This window comes from Chionomys nivalis, chromosome 1, assembly GCF_950005125.1.
Source record: "Chionomys nivalis chromosome 1, mChiNiv1.1, whole genome shotgun sequence".
NCBI classification, from domain to species: domain Eukaryota; kingdom Metazoa; phylum Chordata; class Mammalia; order Rodentia; family Cricetidae; genus Chionomys; species Chionomys nivalis.
Window position 1 is genome coordinate 129636504 of NC_080086.1, and position 1568 is coordinate 129638071.

The window sequence follows — 1568 nt, forward strand, 5'->3', positions numbered from 1 at the left end:
TTCGGTTCATGGATTTCTGAGTCATATTCTCAGAAGATGTCTGTAGGGATTCTGAACACAGACAAACCCAGTTATTAATCTGCTAGCCACTTCTCAGGCCTATGAAGTTTAAAAAAATCAAGATTAATCATTATGTTGCATGCATGCAATTATAACTGTTGAGTGCCTTGATTACTGTAGCAAAATAGTTTTCATACCAAAATATTATTTTAGTGGATGCATTAATTCCTATTAACTGCCACACTGCAGAAATGTTTGCTTGCATGATGCTTTTTCTACATTTATCACCACAAAATTTATATAAATTACATTTTTATGAATCTATTTTTCTTAATATAACCCAGGTGTTTTCCTGAGGAGAGTTTCTATAAGTGCAATTACCCTCTCAATGGGTAGGGCTAGGCCTTGAGGCACACAATTATTCTGAGTTCAAACAATGTTTATTCACAAGGAATATATTTGGGGAAAATTCTACTGTGTTTATTTATTGTCATAATAAATTTTATGTTAATGTTGCTTTAACAATATAATATTGTGCATTATAAACTGGATGCTTGTTATTCATACCTCATAGTGTGGGGACCCATGGAGATTGTGCCTCAGAATGCTAGAACACTTCTGATAACTCATTTTCCATGTGAGTCAGGAAATAAAAGTTGAGTATCAGCATTCTAAAATGAACTGCATAAGCCAAAATCAGACAGTTAGATATAGACCTTTCCCCATTCTATTTCTCTTTCTCTGCTCCACATTCCCAAAAATCTCCTCTATGATCAGCAAGACGGCTACGTTGGTAAAGTCATTTTCCACCAAATCTGATGACCTGAGTTTGATCCCTGAGACATACTTGGTTGATATGGAGAAATAATTCATTTAAGTTGTTCTCTGGTTTCTAAATACCCATCATTTTTTGTTCATATGAGTTCACATGGGCACACACTTAAATAAATCACTAAATAAAAATATACGCAATGGAGGCAGGTTGGAGCCGCTGCCGTCGCCATGACCCGCGGTAACCAACCAGAGCTCGCCCACCAGAAGAACATGAAGAAGCAGAGCGACTCGGTTAAGGGAAAGCGCCGAGATGATGGGCTTTCTGCTGCCGCCCACAAGCAGAGGGACTCGGAGATCATGCAGCAGAAGCAGAAAAAGGCAAACGAGAAGAAGGAGGAACACAAGTAGCTTTGCGACTTCGTGTCCAATCCTCTTGCCCTACACCTGTGTGCCTGGAGCCAGTCCCACCATGCTCGAGTTTCTTCCTGTAGTGCTCACAGGTCCCAGCACCGATGGCATTCCCTTTGCCCTGAGTCTGCAGCGGGTTCCTTTTGTGCTTCCTTCCCCTCAGGTAGCCTCTCTACCCCTGGGCCACTCCTGGGGGTGAGGGGGGTTACCCCTTCCCAGTGTTTTTTATTCCTATGGGGCACACCCCAAAGTATTAAAAAAAATATTCTTAGTACAGCATTCATACCATATCACTGTGATACATATATGGTTAATTATTAAGTAAAACAATCAAGACAAATCACGTGTGTGTGTGTGCGTGTGTGTCTGTGTGTGTGTGTGTGTTT

At 40.7% G+C, this 1568-nt stretch overlaps 1 protein-coding gene across 1 annotated transcript; it reads left to right on the forward strand.

Moving 5' to 3' along the window:
• The first annotated feature begins 979 nt into the window (after window positions 1–979).
• LOC130884759 (small EDRK-rich factor 2-like) lies at window positions 980–1221 on the forward strand. Its single transcript, XM_057785906.1, has one exon. The coding sequence runs from the start codon at window positions 1003–1005 to the stop codon at window positions 1180–1182; it is 180 nt and encodes a 59-aa protein (XP_057641889.1). The 5' UTR covers window positions 980–1002; the 3' UTR covers window positions 1183–1221.
• The last annotated feature ends 347 nt before the right edge of the window (window positions 1222–1568 follow it).